The sequence below is a fragment of the Hippocampus guttulatus genome, chromosome 15 (genome assembly GCF_054856545.1).
Source record: "Hippocampus guttulatus isolate MCC_2025c chromosome 15, RoL_Hgut_1.0, whole genome shotgun sequence".
Classification (NCBI taxonomy): Eukaryota; Metazoa; Chordata; class Actinopteri; order Syngnathiformes; family Syngnathidae; genus Hippocampus; species Hippocampus guttulatus.
In genome coordinates this window covers 11611824-11628372 of record NC_141275.1, presented here as the reverse complement: position 1 = coordinate 11628372, position 16549 = coordinate 11611824, and the positions used below count along the sequence as shown (strand labels likewise).

General features: G+C 44.4%; 1 protein-coding gene across 7 annotated transcripts in view; it reads left to right on the top strand.

Annotated features, from left to right (window-relative positions):
• The window catches only part of LOC147193877 (neurexin-2-like), a 124764-nt gene extending 108520 nt beyond the window's left edge, over positions 1-16244 (top strand). For 3 of the 7 annotated variants that reach the window (XM_086131747.1, XM_086131744.1, XM_086131745.1), the window contains 5 exons: positions 3939-4110; positions 6204-6293; positions 8333-8661; positions 10762-10846; positions 12401-16244. In XM_086131747.1, coding sequence (XP_085987873.1) covers positions 3939-4110; positions 6204-6293; positions 8333-8661; positions 10762-10846; positions 12401-13206 — 1482 coding nt within the window. In that variant the 3' untranslated portion in view covers positions 13207-16244. The remainder of the gene's footprint in view (positions 1-3938; positions 4111-6203; positions 6294-8332; positions 8662-10761; positions 10847-12400) is intronic. The other 4 variants (XM_086131749.1, XM_086131750.1, XM_086131751.1 and 1 more) reach the window with 4 other exon arrangements.
• The last annotated feature ends 305 nt before the right edge of the window (positions 16245-16549 follow it).

Sequence of the window (16549 nt, the reverse complement as noted above, 5' to 3'; positions counted from 1 at the left end):
TACCGGGTCCCCCGTGTTTGCCGTATTATGAGGATGATACATTGAATATGAAGCGATATTTTAGTGTACCGTTGGGATTACACGAGATAAAATCTCGATGAACGGCACCCGCGATTGATGCAGATTCCCACTCGGCTTTGAATACGCACAAAGAAAGAGAGTCGTCGGCCTTCAATAAGCCTTTGCGTTATTTCAAAGGTGGGTTTCGTCAGATTCAAATCGTCTGCACTGTGGTCCTCGCCTCATATAAACCCCCAGCCCAATATGCTTGCTGCCGGCAAGGTGATGAAGTTAGTGCGAATGCAAGAACGGTATTTCGAAGCGAGGTGCTTTTGGAAGCAAACGGCAGACATCCCGCGACTTTTCACGTCAAACCTCCTTATAGGCTCGTTTGAGTAGATTCTTGAAGAGAAAGGGGGAGCAAATGAATGTCGGCGCCAAAGATCTCTCTATGGGTCGCTTGGACAAGAGTGCGGTCATTTTTGCTTTGCCGGCACTTGAAAGGTCCTTCGGGACTTGTTTTGTAATCTCACCGAGTCAAGCGAAAAAGAAAAACGCCTCTGGCAATCTACTCCAACCTAGATGTTATTATGGGCTAGATTTGACCACGGGCAACGGGACATGAATTTTTATTTTGCGTGCGGTAACAGACCACATTCAAGCAAATGTCTCAGGCTGATCCTTCCTAAATGGGGTTGATTCTTTGACATTCAAGACCAGAATCCAGTCCTCTGCTGGATCTGGCGGGGCAATAATCATCATAGCGCGTGTATTACGCGGAGCTGCATCAGGTGGTATTGCTTAAACAAAACCTTTTGGTGTGTAATGGCATGTCAGCCACTGGTGATTGTTGTGGCACCTTGCGGAGTGGCCCATTGTCGACGAAAATGCAGGTCGGGGAGCAGAAATTGAATAACGCAATCGGCCCTTTTTGCGCTGACAACACGCCCATCTGTACACACGTCAGCAGGAGGTCCACACGTGGAATTTTCCAGTGCTTATTGGGTGTTTGAAAGAGAAATGCGATTGTTAGCCAGTTTGCTGCGTGATGTTCAGCTTGACCAAGACAGGTGGGGGGGCAACAAATCATTTACACCCGTGCCAGGTTTGAAGCAGGGTGAAAAGTCATTTGAACAGTTGTCAAGGAAATCAGGAGAGCTCGTCTTTCGGCCGCACTACCATATTGGTTCATTTTTAGCATACGGTACATACTACATGCTACTTAACCCCCGCCCCGCCACGTATTTTAAACAGGCTGGGTAGGAAATTACCCCATTGCAGGGCAGTAATCGCAGCCGACTCCCATCATGCGAACTGCTATCTCGCCTTGAGGCTGATGTTCGGCAAATCAATGCTGTTCCAGCTAAACTAAGATCAGCTGTCAACTATTCCGGGTCAGTGAAGCAGTCTCGGTTTTATTTCCACTCGTCTTCGCACACACTTCGGTGAGGAGAGAAGTTTAAATTGTCAAGTGTTGATTCTTGTTTTGTGACGGTGATTTTATCATTATATGGTGGTTTCGCAAACTCGCAAACAAATTCCAATTAGAACAATACCACCACACGCTTGTAATTATCCGTAAATTAGTTGTTGTTTCCTAGGTTTTTTTTTTTCCTTGCACGGCATCATGTCGGTTTTGTGAACATAATGTAAGAATATAGTAGCTCATTATTCCTCAGCCATGGCAAAGCGAAGGCTTCAGATTGACTCTCACACAAAATTAGTGACTCGATTCGATGCGCATGGCAAGTTCATACTTCATTGTGAATGCGCCGTGCCATTGTTGTTAACCTAAGTGAGTGTTCAAATTGGACTTTTGTTATCTTCCAGTGAGCTAGAAGAACCGCACGATATCACGTCGATGACGATTAAACAAAACGGCGCCACCGAAATAACTATATTGACTGTACGGGCAATGTTTGAAGTAACATTTCAATATCGTTTACTGTTTTAAGCAAAATAGTCTTAATGGCAAAGATCAAAGCACTCAGGTCATTCTTTCAATCTGTCTGAAATGAAATATTGTGAGATCTTGCACAGGGCAGCGATTCGTCCTTGGTGTTGCATGAAAAGACAAAGAAAAAGCATGAACCAAAGAAAATGGGGATTAAAAAAAAACAGAGGCAGACTTCAAAGCTACTTAAAAGGCTTTAAGCACTTGTGACTGGGTTTAATCTTACTTCCCGATGTTAATGTCAGATTTCTGGACAGAGCAAATGGCTTGAGAATAGCCCTCTCAAACCGCATCTCTTTCGCTGCCTTGCATTGTTAAGTCTCCTTGATATGGACTAAACACCGAGTCGGCAGTTGACGCTTTAAATACCCACAGTGGGCTGTTGGAGGTTTCTGAAAACATTTAACACTTTCCGACGTAACACCAACCACATCGGCATGAATAATTGTTTCCCATTCTAAAGGATTCCAGCAGGATTTTACATATGATTAAAGGGCGTGCAAAGCTTTAAGACAGCTTTTACATCACACCACAGCCCCGGCAGGAGCAGCAGCAGCCACCTTGGAGGCAAGAAGAGTCATATTTCTGTCTACATATTCAGCCAGTCATTCAATTTTCGAAAAAGTATGGGGGGTGATCTAATATGGCACAAATCACCGAATAAGCTCGGGAGGAACCGGGCGGACGTGACAGCAAAGCTGCAAACTCCACAATATAAAGCACGATGCGGTGTTTAAAATATGTACACCTTTCTCTTTCAAGCCAGTAAATATCGTAGGCCTCGTTTGCCACGGAGGACTGGCGCATTTTCATTTCGACACAACGCTACACCCACCCCAATTTGCCTGCACTTCCACTGTCTCGTTGACGGTGCCGCGCTGCAGCTGGAGTTGGAAGAAAGCCCCGCAGCCTGTGCATATCTTATCCCACCCCGCCTGAGAGACAAAAGGCATATGCCGGCTTAAACTTCCTGATGATAATGACTATTAATCATGTGCGCGACATACAACCGTGCGCAACTGACATTCTTATTATCGTCACGTCACCGCCTGTCAACGATTCTCTCTCATGAATCGTTAGCATCCCACTGGGTTGTTTCATGTGCAACAAAATATACCCGTTGGACACTTTATTACGTACAACCACACAGTGCGATGAGATCCGCGCGAAATGATGTAGCATCCCAGACTGATATATTCCACACCACTGCAAACTACGACTGCAATAATCTCCATATTGTTCATTGAATACCAACCACAACCGAGAATTACCATATTTGTCAAAGCAGATTTTTTTTTTTTTGTATTCAGCAATTGTACGACTAATTAGGACATATTTTCCAACCGGTTCCTCATCTGCGCATTAGTGTGCAGGTTATCGCACTGCCATCGCTTGTTTGACCTTGCATGGCAGCCAAGGGGTGCACCAGACACAGACACACAGACCGCTTGCTACCAGTGCCCCCCAAAGGCTATCTTGGGAAGCAGCTTTGACCTTTGCGGAAGGTTGTCGGTAGCAGACGGAGGAAGGAAAACAGGGAGGGGTGGGGGAGTGGGGGGTTGGGGGTAGTTGGTCAAGCAAAGCAGGAACAGCAGGATTGTGTCAGGAGCGATCCGCGTCAGACAACCTGAGCTGGCGGCTGAGAGGAAACGATGCGCGGACCCTAAAGAAAGAGCTTAACATACTGGTCGTGTCACAAATGATACGCTTTCATCCGCCCAACTCGGTTTGGGTTTCAACACCCCTCGTGCAGCCAAAGCAAAGCGTTTACCCACGTACGCACATTAGTGTGGGGAGGAGCAACTCATCCCGGACAATGTTTTAGCCACGCCCACCCACCCCCCCAAAAAAACAATGACGGAAAAACAGTTCATGCTATAGCCGCACAATTCAGCAGTACATAGTTCTCACACGAAGCTCATATTGAGTATTTGAACTTCCTCTGCAGCGGCGGTCTGGTTATTCACGTTGTGTCCCCCCGCAGAACCAAGGCAAAATCGGCGTCATCTTCAACGTGGGCACCGATGACATCACCATCGACGAGCCGGCCGTCATGGTGAATGACGGCAAGTACCACGTTGTACGCTTCACACGCAGCGGTGGCAATGCCACGCTCCAGGTGGACAACTATCCGGTCATTGAGCGCTACCCTCCAGGTAAGACCAACGACAGCCGCTGCCTGCTAAATGAAGGCCGGTCCGTTGCATGTTTGCCTCAAGATCAGTCGGCGAATGATTGCAGGTTGGAAGTCGGCTCTCCCACTCGCGCATCACCCTGAACGCTATCCATGAAGTTGCCACCCACGCCGTCCATAGTGGACCTTTCAAGTTGCGTCAACAATCTCGTGATCTGACACCGATACACTCGCCGAAAGCCGTCTGGCTAAGTATATCTCGCAGTTAAACGGCTTTCATCAGAACCCGTCATCGCTGCAATCTGCCGCCGATAAGCAAACACGCTCACGTTGCGCCGCGCGTTCAAAGCCGCTATTTTCTCCTCACCCTTCTTCTAAAAAAGCCGTTCCCTTTTGGTGGAGATGACTCGTGCAAGCTCAAGTTGTGCATTTGGCAGCATAAACTACCTAATGAGGCGCCGCAAACGTCGTCTACCTCGACTGTCTTTTGAGCACGGAAGGATCAATTGAAAAGAATCCGCGGGAAATAAATAATGTGAGGAGTGGCATGACATTCCCTTATTACCTCAACTCTGCGGCGACATGCATACGCGGGAAACAAACCGGGAGATAATGTATTCATCGAAACCTCATTTTAAACCCAAAAGGGATTAAGGCTCGCCGGCCTGTGTACTCGCACGCCTAATTTGCATGCAGATTGAAAAAGGGAAACGCAAACTGCTTTCATGTAATCACGGCTGGCTGCTCTTTAACCTGCTCTGAACCCAATCGACCTTTTTTTTCGGAGCAGGTGCGGCGGCGTGCGCGGCGGGAGGAAGTTCCCCTCTCCGCCTCCAGCTGCGGGTGAAACTACGCACACAACCCCCAAATTCTTAATCACACGCGCACGTGTGTACACTCCGCGCTCCCACTTTAGCAATCAGTGATTTCTTTTGAGATGATTTGAATTAGTAAACTTTTATTTTTTTTCCCCACCCAGCCTCTTTCGCTGCGTAAGAAAACTTGAGCGCAAAGTGATTTAAACCGTCGTGTCTGGCGCCACCTCTTTCATGTCACACCATAATCCCGTTTATGTAGCCATCACCGGCGCACTGCTGACGACGTCGGCTGATTTTGTTTACCCCATATCGATTGTATGTTTATTTACGCATGGATGCATTCACGGATGGGTTCAGATTTCCATAATCTATATTTGTTTTTAAAAAGACCCACAGCTCTGCTGATGTGTAACGTTTGCTCCACAAGAATTGACTCACCTCCAGAATAAATCACTTGCCGTTTATGTATTATGCACAATGTTGTCGCTGTCCAAAAAAAAAAAAGGGTATATTTTTGACGGAAATCACTTTGATTCATCTTTGCTTCATAACGAACAGAATAAAGTGTGTTGATGTTTTTTTATTGGACGGTAATGAATCAACTATTTGACTTCTTGCACGTTCACATGCTGTTGCTGTAGTGTCGGCTTGCATTCTTTATTCCAATGTGATCATCACCATTTATAATGTGAAAGTTATTTTAATTTTTTTTGGTATGAATTTAGTAGGATTTCACATACAATAACGGCATTTTTTTAAAAATGTTTGTTCAAAAATCACATTTTGCTTAATGAAAATATAGTTCCAATTTTAAAATGTTGACACAACAAAGCATGACCAGAAAGTATTCCGGTTTGATTACAATCTACTTTTTACATTTTTGTTTTCCTACTAAATTCACCCCAATGAAATATCACCAACGACAATGTCTTTTTCTGCTTTTCTCTTCTGTCCGACTGTCGAAATGTGTTTTTTGTAAATGCTTCTGTTCAAATGTTAATGAGTTTTCGTGCTGCTAACTGTTTTAACCACGTTTTTTTTTTCCTCCAAGTATATCAACTTTTTTTCCTGTGCTTAAAATAGCTAAACAACACTAACTAGCGTAGCTATAAATAGCCTAAACTTGACTTCTCTAACTGTTGCTCTTAAAAAAAAAAAATTCAAATAACTCTACGTCAAGATACAGATGCCTAACCAGGTTGTTAAAGGTGTTAGCCATCATAACTCTGTTTCTAACCATGTGATCTTTCAGCTTGCAGACGTTAACCTTTAACCTGTCTCTCCAAATTCTCTGAAGGACACTATGATAATGAGCGACTGGCTATTGCTAGGCAAAGAATCCCGTACAGACTCGGTCGGGTAGTTGACGAGTGGCTACTCGATAAAGGTAAAAACAAAGAAAAGAACTGAAAAACTAACTAGTGATTAACCTTCCCCCCCTCCCCCCGCCACCCTCCCCCTCCCCCCAAGAGAGGCGCAGCGCCACAAGACAATTGTGACAAGGGTCGTGTTTATCCCAGTGTGATACAGTCCCCAATTGAATTGGACCGCCTAATGTCTGTCAATTGTCAAGAGCACAAACTCAGCACTGATTTAAAAAAAAAATAAAAATAAAAAAAGGTTCCCACCACACGTTTTTTTTTAAGCGTTCCTTCCTTGTCACCCTTGCACCTTGTGGACCAGCTGCACCCTTAAACGGATTTTAAACCAATGAACTAAAAACACATAACTCATACCCAGCCCTCCATCGTCCCTCTTAACCACTGCCATTAACTTACGAGGGAGTATTGGGGCCACGCTGAAAACAAAAAGACAAGGATAAGAAATGAGAAGGAAGTTGTAGAATGACGAGAATGAAACTGAAATTGGAAGACCAATTTGGAAACATTAAAGAAACCAACTTGTCATTGTAAAGTCACTAAATGTCGAGAGAGGAAAAAAAAAAAGTTGGAATGATACAAGAACCAATTCATCATATGATGAGGAAAAACATCTTCATTGAACAAGGAAAAGTCGTGATTGTGCCGTAAATTCTCAAAAATTACAATACAAAGACTAATTGTTCAATAATAATGTACGCTACCATTTTCTAATGTATGACTGTCTGCTGAGAAGAAAAAGGTGATGAGAATAAAGTCGCAATTCTACAATTAAAAGTTAGAACAAGAAGAATGACCTCATTTTACCAGAATAAAGTTGTACGTTTTGTACAGGCAAATGCGCCGGTGCAGTTGAGATTGAAACAAAAAAATTCATTATATTCGCCTACACAAGGTACAGTCTGTCATCTTTGACATTTAATTAAAACGCTGACTTCATTCTCATACTATTTTCTATACAGTCCTGGTATTCCTTTTTGGCGTCGTAGTACGACTTGAAATTGTTTTCTTGTCGTATTACAACTTCCTTCTCGTTCGTTTACTTCTCGGTGTGGCCCGAACATTCCTTCGTCTTAACTAGATGTGTAAATGTGTGTAATCAATTGCTTTTTAATCTCTTAAGTGTGCTGCACTTTGACGGGTGCCAGTAAAATGTGAACTAAACGTACCGCCCCGCCCCCCTCCCTTAAATCGATGTAAGCTAAACCTTTCGATGTGATCGCCCTAAGTGAAGCGCCCCCCCTCCCCCCGCCCCCACCTCCCACCCCTTGTTCCCAGCGGCCCTGTGTTGTTGGCTTCCTGTGTGCACGACAGTGACCATGTCACAGTCCCCCCCCCCCCCCCCCCAGGCTTCAGTTCAGCCCCTGACAAAAGAGGCCTGACAGGCTGCTGAAATGGTTCACTGTTTGCAGCCACCAACTTTGCTAATAAGTATTCTCCTGAAAGGGGCCCATTACTGCAGTCCTCTCGCTGATGCTCACTTATCAGCGTAACTGCTGTCAGCGGCGCCGTTACGAGACATTGTCCCTCGCAGGAGTTAAGGCCATTGGACTGGAGGACAACTCTTGAGTTTTTAATGGCTGCAGAATTCACTCGTCAGTGGAGTTCGGCCTCCATTTTGTTTTTAATTCCCCCCCCCCAACCCCACCCCCCACCCAACCCACCCCCATTGCACTGATGCCAGTGACTTCAGTCATCTTAGCTTCTGCTTGGTAAAGAGATAAATAAAGATCCAGTTTCAACACCCGCCCCTTTCCAATACGAGAAATCGAATTGAATGATGTAAAATGCAAAAATAGGGACCTCAATATGAGCACCGCCTTTTCTTCTTGTAACCCGCATGTTTAAAGTGTAAATCCCCCCCCCCTCCTCCCCCCAAGCCCACCCCCACCCCACCGTTGAACATCGAAACGATTTTTTGGGGTAAATCACGAACACCAACATGGTACAAGTTGTACTCCCTTGCCACCCACGTGACCTTTTCATGTCTGCTTCACCCTTTTTTTTCCAATCCACTTCTCTCAACTTCTCTCTGCCTGGCTTGTAGGAAGACAGCTGACCATCTTTAACAGCCAAGCCGCCATTAAAATCGGCGGCCAGGACAAGGGTCGACCCTTCCAGGGTCAAATCTCTGGCCTCTACTACAACGGGCTGCAGGTGCTCAAACTGGCGGCGGAGAACGACCCCAGCGTCCAGGTGGAGGGCAACCTCCGTCTGGTGGGCGACGCGCTCTCCGTGCTGACCACCGACACCACCTCGGCGACCCCGCTGGCCGTGTCCGACATGTCCACCACCATCATGGAGACCACCACCACCATGGCGACCACCACCACCCGCAGGCAGCGCTCACCCAGCTTGAGGGACAGCATCTCTCAGGTTAGAGCGTCAAAGGAACACTAGAAAGTCACTCCTGCCTTTCAGACTTTGCCCACCAGTGGGGGGGCTTTATCCATCTGTTGATATCATCACGATCACATTGCAATGATAAAAACCATCCATACGGGATGGAAAAAAAAAATGAAATAACCGTGCCAGGTACATCATCCGGCGCAGTTCGGAATCAATATTTATATGGCACTGTTGCAATGTAACATTTGAGAGTACTAAAAATGACAAAAAATTAAATTGCGAGCTTAATCTGTTGCTGCGCCTTCGCTCTGGGCAGACAATGAACAGGTAGAACTGGCAACAACACTGAGACAAATTTGGAGAGAGAGGTATTAACTCATTCAGTACCAGCCAATTCTAGACCAAGTCTGAAAAGACGTTTAAAAACGTCTTTGGGAGTGAATGAGTTAAGAACAGAGACGTGTTTAGATGTATTTCCACCGGGTGTAGCAATTGCACTCAAATAGTCACGTATTGGGACGTACAGCGGACGGTGTTTAGAATTTCTGTCTCTCAGAGGTAATGGGTTCTTCTTTTTTTTTTTTTTTTTTGTCCGCCATCCACACAATCCACACTATAGTAGCTATGATTGTGAATGTGTGTTTTCCATCCCCCCGCCCCCATTAGCTGTATCATCTGCGATGGATAAAGATCCAAGTTTACCAGTGACATTTGAGTCATAATATTTTAGTGTATAATAAGATAAGATAAGATAAGAAAACCTTTATTAGTCTCGCAATGGAGAAATTCCCAATTCACAGCGACAAAGTTATGAAAGGAAGAAGGAAGTAGAACAACAAAATATAGGAGCTGCTGGAAAGGCAGCCACTCTCGCGGCGCCATTTTAATATATACATCAAGTGAACCGCAGTACAGGAGGGGAAAACGATACTCCAATCCTACGTCATAAAATCATCTCAATGTCTCCTTTTATGTTCCGTATTTGGAGGTTGACTTGATCTCGGTTGTGCTCTGTGAAATTCAGAAGAATAATCTCCAACACAGCGGATAATGTGACATGTTGTTTTGGAATCAATCACGCATATTGGGAGAAATATTCGGAGGGAAAGACAAATTGAAAACATTTTGCTTTCTCATTGTGAGACTGAATATTATGACTAATTAAAATTTCAGGGTCTGAGTCTCACAGGAGGACTACATTTCTTTTGTGCCGGCAATAGAACAGGAGCGCTTGCGGCGTTTCGCTGGAACTGGAGGCCAAAGGTGCTGTTAAAGCTTGAAATTGGCCTCAAACTTTTCCAAGCCGCAATAACCTCTTTTGATGCGCAACTTTTTTTCAGCATGATAGTTCAAATGCAACCGCAAAATCGCACGGATCAATACTGTTCCTGACAAAATGTCCTCCGTTGAACAAATGTTTAATCGAAATCGGAGGTAGTGGAACAGACAACAATGCGAATGCCACGATTATCATGGTTCACTTTACTCCCATCCCAAATCGGATGGGGTCGTTTTACCTGCGGCCCTAATGAGGACAGACACGATAGAAAATGGATGGACGGATTCTTCTAAACCTGCAAACACTGGCTTGCTCTCAGATGGATTCATTTGCATTTCTCTTGTCTCCTTTCCCGTCACCTTTGAATAGCCCTTCCATATATTTTCAATTTATCGAAGCGGGCCGTCCGTTTCCCATTCAGCTCAGGTTTATACTGAGGTCGCTGAGTGCCCTCAGCCTTCTTCAGGGGAAAAAAAATTAAAAATAAACAAAAACATTGATTTAGCATGAGTGAAATTGGTTACTGCACGATGCAGCGTACAACACTATGGAACGCCGGCTGGGAATTTCCTTTTCAACATTACAGCACTTCCTTAGAAACACGGAAGAGTCTGCAATTGGGGGGGGGGGGGGGGCAAAGAATGAAAAGCAGCAGAATATGTGCACATTTTCCGTTTGTTCTTTCACTCGCATCGCTCCAAGCCCCAAACACTGAAGTGGCACACCGACCGAAACACATTGCAACATTTCGTCTTCATAAAGCGCACGGCAAACGAGCTCATAGGGCAGTGAGCAGAGGGAATGTGCGTTTGTCAAATCAGCTTTTTTTTTTTTTCTTCTCCACATAGCCGCAGAACTCGGATGATATTCTGGTGGCGTCAGCCGAGTGTCCAAGTGATGATGAAGACCTGGAAGAGTGTGAACCGGGAACAGGTGGGTTTTCTCTGGCAAAAATCAAAAAAAAAAAAAAAAAGAGAGATCTGGAAGAGTATAAAAATCTCAGCGCCAATGGGTGTTTTTACTGTAAGTGCTCTAATCAATACTCAATTAGTCACCTTGCCGCTAAATAGATTGCCCCTTAAAAAAAATAACAGCTTTGTAAATAGTGTGACATTATAACAGCACGACAGTGTTTAACTCACCGGTAAATTCACTTTTTATTTTTCATCAATGCTTTTCTTTTCCTCCTATTGTGTGCCCTCTCGTTACGATCGAAGCTGGAGGTCTTGTTGAAGAAAAATAACTAGAGGAAATAAAAACAGGACTTCAATCTCGAGACAAACGACGAAACAAATCACTTGATAGAGAAACCGCGACAATTCCAATTCACGTGGATGTGAGCTCGGTCTTCCAGCCGTTGTGGCAAAAGTACAGATGGCCTCAACAGACGCATCGCCGTCCATCTTGATCAATGCGATGCTCACCTTGCCTCAAACGTCCCTCCGAGTCTTGCTAACGACTTCGGAGAGCTCAAATCTCGTTTCGCCTGACTAGCATTACTTTGGCTACGCCGATCGGGCGGATCCATCGATCATAAGTGACGGCGAGGATTCACGTAGAAGGTTCTGCGCTGCGCCGCGCCAGTTATAGGAACCAAGAAGAAAAGGACTTACACAACAGAAATTATGCAAATATTCCTGGTTCAAATTACAGTATAAAATTTTTATTGTAATCCTTTCATGCCCGGAAGACATGGGCCATTCTTTTCTTTTCTTTTCTTTTCTTTAATGAGTGGACAGCAGCAGAGTACGTAAACGTTCATCAAATTTAGCAAGGGCTTCGGTATGCGCTATATTATTTTCTTTCTTTTGTATTGTTGTGACTTATGTCGCCTGCTATCATAAAAATCCTACGTCTTCGACTAATTACTTTGTGTTACTTTTCGTGTAGCATCCTACTAAAGTCTCAGGAGAGCAAGCTGCGGTGTGATAGAGTCATTAGGAGTAAATGATAGCGGCCAGAGCGTGAGTTTACGGCACCGCAAGTGCGGCCATTTTAAAGACTTTCCCCATATTGAAACACCCTCAATAATTAACATGACCTTCGCGATTTTTTTTAGTTTTTTGTTTTTTGCTGTTCGCTGTAAATGCTGCCTATACATGTCCATAGCTAGCGCATAGCAATTGAATTGTTTATTGTGCGTTATGTATTTACTTCCGGGAGTCGTCTTGTATATTTGTGCCCTCGTGTGAGCCTCCCGCAGTATTATACGCTCCGCGCCCACACCGTGACTTCACATCCAAAGCGGTGGCTTTCGTTTGTATATGCAGTCCATGTTGAATCGTCTCGTGGTGTAAAATGATGCTTAAGAAGAAAAAAGAATAATAAATCGGTGATATGCCGGTTAATGGTAATTTATTGTTTCCTGATATTTTACTTAATGAGCAGTTTCTGCCTCTATGGTAATGAGCGTAACTGTTCAGGCGGAATTTTAATGCTGTTCTAATTTAGGATCCCCCTCCCCCACCTTTTCTGTTTCCCTTTTAGGAGGTGAATTAGTGTTGCCTATTATAACAGTGGATTCCCTTGAGCCCCCATCCATCGCCACCCGTTACCCCGTCATCCCTCCTCCCCCTACCCTCTTGTCCCCCCTCGAAACCACCAAAGAGTCTGTGATAGTCCCTCCTCACCCTTCCTGCCCCCCAGACCAGGAGGACTGTGGTGACACCGTGGAGGTCTCGGCCTTCGGCTCCGGAGAGATGACGGAATCCGATGACGAGGACTTTTACAATAATAACAACTCCCCATTGGTCACTGACAGGACAGTCCTTCCGCCACCTCCCGCCGCCGGTGAGGGCGGAGTTCAGAAACCCCGCCCCTTACCCCCTTATGTTCCCACCACCAATCCCGACCAGCTCCACATTCCCGCGGGCAAAATGAACACCCGAGACCAGGTGCTTCTGCCACCTGCTCCTCCATCCTCCCGAAACACACCGGGACTAACTTACCCCCCCAATTTTCCCCATGTGCCCACAGCCGACCCCACAGCCTCCGATGAAAAGATCCAACCGGGCGCCGTGGAGGTGATCAGGGAGTCCAGTAGCACCACGGGCATGGTGGTTGGTATCGTGGCTGCTGCTGCTCTCTGCATTCTAATCCTCCTCTATGCCATGTACAAGTACCGCAACCGGGATGAGGGCTCCTACCAGACAGACCAGGGCCACAATTTTGCCAACAATTTTGCAGTGGAAGGCAACGGAGCGGTGGTTAAGGACAAAAGCACAGCGACGGCCTCGGCGGCCAAGGCAATCACAAAGGGCAAAAAGAACAAGGACAAAGAATATTACGTATGAGCAGGCGGGCGAGGACTGAGAGGATGTGAGGGTGCTCCACTTTCAAATCACCACTTTTTCTTTTTTTTTTAATTCTGGTTGCAAGTCAGACATTTCACAGGTAACTAAAGGCAACTGTCAAATGCAGACTGCAGTGAACATGAACATTTCCCTCACAGTTGCACAGCTACCACAACGCTGTCATCCATCATCCACTTCTTGTAAGTGCTTCATTTTTAAGTATTAACAACCTTGAGAGAGTCATATCCAGTGTTGCTTTGTATATAGCACGGATATGATGCGGTGAAAGGACCCGGCGGTTGAGTTTCCTCAGTGTTTTCTTCTTTGTAATCTCTGTCTCAAGTGTCGAAGTTCTCCGTTATGACAGAGTGGCTGCAGAGCGTGAACACAAATGCTGTTAAAATGAGTGGTTGTCTGATATTGAAAAAAAAAAAAAAACGTTGCACTCATTCAGTACCAGCCAATTCTAGACCAAGTCTGAAAAGACGTTTAAAGACGTCTTTGGGAGTGAATGAGTTAATGGGCTTTGAAATATGTTCTACGGGGAAACTGGTTTTGGAACCTGCCCTTAAAAAAAAAAAAAATTGCAGGGGTTCAAGGTCAATTTCGGTGGCAATGCCTGCAACCCGTTCCAATGCAAAATTGACCAGGATGACTACAACTGCAATATAGGACAAATTATGGAGTACAGTTAGCCGGCCACATGGAACGAAATTCCACAACTGACACCCACCATAAAATAAGTTTGTAATCGCATATAAATGCCACAAGTTAAAGGTAAATCGCTGAAAATGGAAAGGATCACCAAACGCCCACATCATGAACCCATGTTACAGTAATGATTCTCACACAAGTGAGTTTTGAGGCGGGTTTTTAAAGATGGGCAGCAAAGATTGTATTCAGTAGCTGAGTTATTCAATGTGAAAAAAATTAATAAATTCACATGAGACAATCAAGTAGTTCAGCAAGGATACCGGGAGTAGCCTAAGAGCACGCAAGCCAATACATTTGCGTAAGAGCAGTTTACACAAGTGGTACTTGGTGATTTACATAATTAGAAATTCTTAAAAATGTTATTTCATTGTTCTAAGAGTAAGAATGACAAAGCAATTTTTCAGGGGCCTTGGCACCGCATGCTAGGGCCCTAACAACATACCGGTAGTCGAATTAATATGTATGCCTTCAAATTATTCGTTCTAGCACATTTTCTTTAATTAAAGCATTAAGTCTTTTTTGGAAGATGGCAGTGGGTCATTTGTAAATTTTAATCCTCGCTGGAAGCCTTTTGTTGATTTGGATTTTTGTTTGAGGGTCATTGTCATGCTGAAAGTTTTCAGCTTTGGAACAGTACAGAAGGTCCGGAACCTTGACAAAATCCCCAGCTCCAGCTGGGAGAAAAAACGCTCCAAATGTAATAAATCAAAACCTGCTTCAACATGTTAATTTCTCGGTGAAAAAAAAAAAAAAACGTTCCTCGTGTTTAACTTTTATAAACTTGGTGGACATGTCGACGAGGGTTTTGGTGGCAATTGACATGACCTTAAGAAGCGTGTTTAAAAACTGATATTTCTCTTCTCTGTCTGCTCGGGAAAAAACCGTCTTAGCCCAAAAAAAATCATAAATATTACCAATAGCTAGTAGTTGACCCTGAGGTCAGCCGAGTGACTTTTGACTTCGGTCGTACAGTTGGGTTATTTTTCATGAAGACACCGAAAAAATGCGTTTATAACAAGGGTGTGTTGCGTTTCTCCAGCCCCTGCCTATAATGCAGAACCGACACCATTGTCGAGTTTTTGTGGTACATGAGCAAAAAAAAAAAAAAAAGGAAACCTTTTCATTTCTGGAAGACGTCATCTCCTCTACCATGTTGCATAATGCGGGGTTGAACCCCCCCCCCCCGCTCCAGCTTGCCCTGCCTCTGTCCGCAAGATATGATCCTCATGAAAAATACAGAATGTTTAAAAAGGGATTTCGTTCAACACCTCGCAGCAAGCCGGATGGGAGTCGTTTATTTCTCTGTGGTCGGTGTGGCGTTTACTTCAACATAGGGTTAAATGTGAAAAGTTCCGTCTACACCAAGTGAAGGTATATCTGTAAACATTGCTTGTATGTATATATAGAGGCTAGCACACTCAAAAGGCATTGCGGATGCAAAGTTACAGAGAAGAATCAGCGTCCGAGATGCTCGTCCCTCTCCCCCAACTCCCTCACAGATTTCACGACGACCCAAAAACGCTGCGGCCCAACTTTGGGGCTGCGGAACATTCTTCCCCATCGTTGCTTCTTGGAAAGTGACTACTACGAAGCCAGCTCACTGTCCATCTTGTACCTTCCATGGGGAAAAAAGGAAAAGAAAAAAAAAACTTTTACGGGATGATCCAAAAGCACACAGGAAATGTAAACATATCGTGGAGGCATAGATATTCCTTGTTAAGCTGACAAACATGTATTGTTTTTTTTTTCTATCAGTGACTTAAAGACTTATTCCATGAGACGAATAATTGATGATGTGTGAATTGTATTGATATTTCTCTGATATTTCGATGTACCTTGTCACCGCTCCTCCTAACACGTTCCATTTTAGATTGCCTTTGACTCGAGACAAAAAGCACACACTCTCTTTCGGATAGCTGCAAACATCTTGTGTTCCTGCATTATTCATGGCTCCGATTAAGCAGCGAAAACACGAGAATGGGACAAACTGAGGTTTTGGTTTGATTGCATTGTGCATTTTATATGTGCTGAATCTGTTACTCAATGGATCTAATAATATAAAGCCATTTCTTCTGTTGGGTTCGGTCTACATTGACTTATTATTCATGCTCTGTGATTCCCCTGTTACTTTTTTTTTTTAATTTTATTTTACTTTCATGAAAAGTGCCATTCGACGTGAGCTGTTCTGCGCTCGGAAAATATTCCATCCCTCACTCGTTGCTATTGTATAGTGTTCATGTGAAATGGATCTCAATATGTGTACAGGACGTGCATAAAGATACAACAAAAAAATAATAATAATACACTTGATGATATAATTTGTACACGTTTGTGTTGTGTGCTGCTTCTTGGGCAAAATGCAACTTCTTATGTTGATGAATGCATCGGAATTCATAGCTCGGCGCAGCTGAGGTCAGACATGTGATTTGCGATTGAATTAAGTCAAGCAATTACAGTTTTAATCAATGCATAAATCATCTGAACGCTGCCGACTCTCACAGAACATCATGATGAATTTTACTCAAAGGTCGCACTGGTCGACCGGTGACTCTGGTTGAGGAATAAATACGTTCTATGAATTGACACTGCCGTGATTTTACACACGAGTGATAGGGCGAACGTATTTTTC